Source organism: Ictalurus furcatus, chromosome 19 (assembly GCF_023375685.1).
Source record: "Ictalurus furcatus strain D&B chromosome 19, Billie_1.0, whole genome shotgun sequence".
NCBI lineage: Eukaryota > Metazoa > Chordata > Actinopteri > Siluriformes > Ictaluridae > Ictalurus > Ictalurus furcatus.
Genome location: NC_071273.1, coordinates 25,712,988 through 25,716,410, shown reverse-complemented (window position 1 = coordinate 25,716,410; position 3,423 = coordinate 25,712,988). Strand labels below are relative to the sequence as shown.

The following is a 3,423-nucleotide window of genomic DNA, read 5'->3' as shown; positions in this document are numbered from 1 at the left end:
TCAACATGGATTACATTTATAAACAGGTCTATCATGGTGAATTTCAGGAGCTTTGGACCTCAGTTTTGAAATACAGACATATTCATATTTACAGGTTTAATCTCAGTCATTACACTGTACCAGAGCACACGACTCCTATGTCCTCCTGGTGTCCACATTCACCCTCTTCACACAGCTGAAATCTGCAGTTCCACAGGGACGTCTCGTTCCCCTCACACTCCACCTCATTCAGCCATATGGACCCAGTTCCAGGACCAAACCAGGCTGGTATGTGTGTACTGAGGGCCACTCCACACTGCAGCTGTCTGCACACCACCTGCGCATCCTCAATATTCCACGAGTCATCACACACTGTCCCCCACGAGCCGCTGTGGAAAACCTCCAGCCTTCCTGCACAGTCTCCCCCAGAACCAACCAGCCTGATGGACCTGGGGTCTGGATTAAAGATTTTTTTAAATTTATTTTATAAGTTATATAAAACTAATAAAATCTTATAACATGTTTTATTACTCTGTATATTTAGTAGGATATTTTAGAATTATAAAACATGTATTACTGTTGTTAATAGCTGCTCATTGGTAGGTGTTGTGCTGCTTACCTGAGCAGGTGATGTACAGCTGTTCCCCGGAGCTGCAGTTGACAGGTTGTGCACTGCTGCAGTTCCCCAGATGAGCTTCACTCCCAGAGCAGCTGAAACCCGTTACACACATGTGTTTGTGTTCAGTGGTGGATGGAGAGGAGCGGTAGTTCAGCACGGAGCCACAGCCCAGCTGTCTGCAGAGCACAGACGCCTCAGACAGACTCCACGAGTCCAGGAGAACTCTCCTCCAGTCCTGCCTGAAATAAATCTCCACCTCCCCCTGACACTCGCTCCCTCCAGACAACCGCACTCGCCCCTCATGAAACGCCACGGATGATCCTGAAGCAGAAGAACATCATTTAAATATTCTAATGAACACTGACTTTATTCACTAACGTGGTGTAGGTGATGTTAATATCTCACCATTACAGATGACTCCAGCATCGTGTTTATGAGAGCATGCAGCTCGACTCCATGATGAAATGCCACATTGTGATAGGTGTGTCTCGTTCCCCTCACAATCAAACACATCAGCCCAGATGTGGCCACTCCCCTCCCCAAACCAGTCGACCTCCACCACAGCCACAGCACTCCCACAATCCAGCTGTGCACAGAGAACATCTGCAGCTCTCATATCCCAGCCTACAGCACAAACTGTGCCCCAGTCACTGAGGTACTGGAGCTCCACTCGACCAGAACAGGAGTCCGGTCCGTTCACCAGCCGCGCCCCTGTGTGACCTGAACAAACAGCCGAGAGCTCAGTGAAAGAGGAAAATTAACAAAGACACCTTAAAGTTTGATTGACAGGTATGTGTTCTCTATTTAAACAGAAGTTAAATCATGATACTTCACCAGAACATATTAATCCCACATCGTTGTAATGGGAGCAGGTTGAGTGTTTGAGTGAAGATGATGTTGGACAGAAGGTAATCTCAGATTCATTTCCTCTACACTGAAGCTCCTCTGTCCACACCTGACCCTCCCCTTGGCCAAAAGCAGCTGATCTCAGCATCTCCACAGGAATCCCACAGCCCAGCTCTCGACACACAACCTCTGCATCCTGCTGGTCAAAGTCAGCATCACACACTGTGAACCAGGAACCTCCATGAAACACCTCCACTCTCCCAGAGCACTGGTGAGGACCAGCAGTGAGTCTCGACATTCTGTGACCTGTGTTTTATTTAATTGTGTAAATATTGTGTGCATTTTTAAGAACATATACTATCACAAAAACATTCCCACAAAATGCCTTCAATTTAAATAAAATAAAAATGTACTTAATTAATGAAAATTAATGGTAAAATTAAAATTAGTCAAATCATTCTAATTATTTAACTTTTTTTTTTTTTAAATACAACAGTTTACCTGAGCAGATGACCCCAGCATCAACAGTATGAGCACATTTATGTTTCCCTTGTGAGCTACAATTGTTCAGAGTCGACTCGGATCCTCTACAGTACAAATCATATATCCAGATTTCTCCTGAACCTTCTCCAAACTCAGCCAAATACCGCACATCTACAGCCTCCCCACAGCGCAGCTCTCCACACACCACTGCAGCATCTTTCATATCCCAGGCAGAACCACACACTGTTCCCCACCGTCCATCATGAAGAACCTCCACTCTCCCAGCACAGTGACTTCCACCATTCACCAACCTCACACTGTCTGAGAGAGAGAGAGAGAGAGAGAGAGAGAGAGAGAGAGAGAGAGAGATGGAGAGATGTGTACAGAATAATGGAGTGAGAATCCAACATACATATATATTTATATATATCAGGGTCTGTGAGGTTTAATGTAAGTTACTGAACATTACTCGATGTGATAAAAGAATCTATCCAGACACAAACAATCTAAAAGAAAGACACCTTTCTTTCTTTCTTTCCTTCTTTCTTCTATTCATATAATATTAGTGTATTAGTGGTAACAGCAGCATTACAGTAGTCTGGTATGTTTTCTGTCAAAATTAACTAAATCAGTGACAGTAAATCCACTTTGATGTTATTTATGACTGTGTTCATGATTGAGATTAAAAACTGTCACATTATTACATACCTGTCAGTATAACTGTCTTCTGATCAGCTGTAAGGGTGTCATCATAATTCTCAGCTTCATTCCCTACATTAAAACACAGATATTTAAAGTGGTGAAGTCATAATGAACGTTAAAGTTACAGAAATAGTGTTTAAGAGTCACAACAATTACAGTGGGTCGGATTCAGAGTCAGCGACTTAAGTCCAAAAGTAACATCAATATGTAAGCAGGAAAAGTTCCTCATATTCAGATTCGGGTTACGCAGCTGCTTAAGTCAGTTTTATGATTTCTTCACTCATATTATTAAATTCATGGCTCTAAGGTTGCCAGATTTGTCTTTAGTAGAAGTGTCTGAGACAGGATTTTCTAAATAGAGTCTAGACCACTGCCTTTAAACACAAACATCCGGTACTGAAAATAGCATTTTATACATTTCCTGTCAAATGTAACAGAATGTAACATAAAAGCAAGAAACAATTTGAAAGTAAAAAGACTAATATGATGATATATGAATGAGAAGATGGTGAGTGTTGAGTCTAGTATACCGATAACATTTTGCTGCATGAATCATTCTATTAATTTAATTACATGGCTTCTGCACTCATTACTCTACTGCTTCTGAAATAGCACTCGATCCAGCACATCCTGTTATTTCGTAATCAGGTTTATAATGCTTTTAAATTGTAATTTTGATTCTTCAAATTAGTAAAATAATGACAATGTTTGTGTTAATTCCTTGTGCTCTCCTGTAAACATAACCAGTTCACCAGTTCATAATCATAATCAGTGAGGGGTAATCTGACCGAGCG

At 41.7% G+C, this 3,423-nt stretch overlaps 1 protein-coding gene across 1 annotated transcript; it reads right to left on the bottom strand.

Annotated features, from left to right (window-relative positions):
• Positions 1–1,139: 1,139 nt before the first annotated feature.
• Positions 1,140–2,682, bottom strand: LOC128623304 (deleted in malignant brain tumors 1 protein-like). Its single transcript, XM_053650271.1, has 3 exons — positions 2,636–2,682; positions 1,946–2,248; positions 1,140–1,750 (listed from the first exon to the last, which is right to left on the bottom strand). The coding sequence occupies exons 2-3, from the start codon at positions 2,148–2,150 to the stop codon at positions 1,419–1,421; spliced, it is 537 nt and encodes a 178-aa protein (XP_053506246.1). The 5' UTR covers positions 2,151–2,248; positions 2,636–2,682; the 3' UTR covers positions 1,140–1,418.
• Positions 2,683–3,423: the final 741 nt, after the last annotated feature.

Excerpts from the sequence above, each read along its gene's own strand:
- LOC128623304 (XM_053650271.1), bottom strand. The coding sequence starts at position 2,150 with ATGAAAGATGCTGCAGTGGTGTGTGGAGAGCTGCGCTGTGGGGAGGCT. Across the intron at positions 1,751-1,945 it reads TGCTGGGGTCATCTGCTCAG|GTCACAGAATGTCGAGACTC; the intron begins GTAAACTGTTGT and ends AATAAAACACAG.